This window comes from Acyrthosiphon pisum, unplaced genomic scaffold, assembly GCF_005508785.2.
Source record: "Acyrthosiphon pisum isolate AL4f unplaced genomic scaffold, pea_aphid_22Mar2018_4r6ur Scaffold_18323;HRSCAF=18999, whole genome shotgun sequence".
Taxonomy (NCBI): domain Eukaryota; kingdom Metazoa; phylum Arthropoda; class Insecta; order Hemiptera; family Aphididae; genus Acyrthosiphon; species Acyrthosiphon pisum.
Window position 1 is genome coordinate 1 of NW_021767454.1, and position 1,136 is coordinate 1,136.

General features: G+C 29.8%; 1 protein-coding gene across 1 annotated transcript; it reads left to right on the top strand.

Moving 5' to 3' along the window:
* Positions 1-268: 268 nt before the first annotated feature.
* On the top strand, positions 269-1,121 carry LOC103311773 (putative nuclease HARBI1; the record flags this gene model as incomplete). The annotated part of the gene is made up of 3 exons (XM_008191479.1): positions 269-508; positions 605-798; positions 1,028-1,121. Coding segments are annotated over exons 1-3 (528 nt in total), but the record flags the coding sequence as incomplete, so codon positions are not given.
* Between the last annotated feature and the right edge of the window lie 15 nt (positions 1,122-1,136).

Here is a 1,136-nt window from a genome sequence, read left to right on the forward strand (position 1 = left end):
CTACTATTTTGGATACAAAATACTTGTAACCCTCGTTGTAACTCGATGGGTATTCTGTAACTATTTTTAAGATACAAAGGCTACAACTGTGTATCTTTATTTGTAGCTCACTCAATGGTATGGTTACAAATATTTTGTATCATTGTTTTTTGGATACAGATAAAGATTTTATTAAAATTGATTGATGATTTTTGTATTAATTAAGTCATTTTTAGAAGTGATATTGTTCGTGTTGTGACTTCTTTTGTTATATTATTTTTATCTTATGATGGCTTTTGTGGCACATATATTGGTTTTAAATGAATTAGAACAACACCAAGCCATTTATGCATTAAAAGTCCAACGTCGAAGACTTAGAGACATATACAATCCGTTTGATTTACGTGAATACGATTTTACAAAATTATTTAGAATCTCAAAAAATTTGGCTTTATACATTATTGACAAGTTATCCAATGTACAACGACTGCAAAGAAAACGTAAAAATGGATTGTCATTACAACTGCAAGTTAGTATAAAATATATAAAATTTATAAATTATTATAATATACATATTATGTATAATCATGTAAATTTTAATTGTGTGCGTAATATTATCTTTTAGGTATTAGTAGTAATTAGGTTTTTTGCTTTTGGATCTTTTCAAAGATGTGTCGGCCAAGATTACTTAGGTAGTATAAGTCAACCATCTGTTAGCCGTTGTATAACAAGGGTAGCTACATCCTTGTATGAAGTTTGTTTAAGTGATTGGGTCAGATTTCCACAAAATGATGCTGAGAGAAAAGCAGTGGAGATAAGGTTAAAATAATATATATTATATATGTGTGGGTGTGTGTGTAGTGACGGTGTAAACATCTTTCAATCATAAAACAAAACTTCTTTTTACAAATGACCACTACTACCATACTACTTGCGTCCACAAAATAGGTAAATCTCACTCCGCCCCTGTCGCCAACCAGTGTGTGTGGTTATAAATATAAATTAATTTAAATAACTCATTAATTAGAATGTAAATTTTCTTTTTTAGATTTAGAGATTTAATGGGGGTTCCGGGTATTATAGGGTGTATAGATGGAACACAAGTAGCTATTGCAACACCATTTCCTTTAGATAATGAAGAGGCATATAAGAATCAT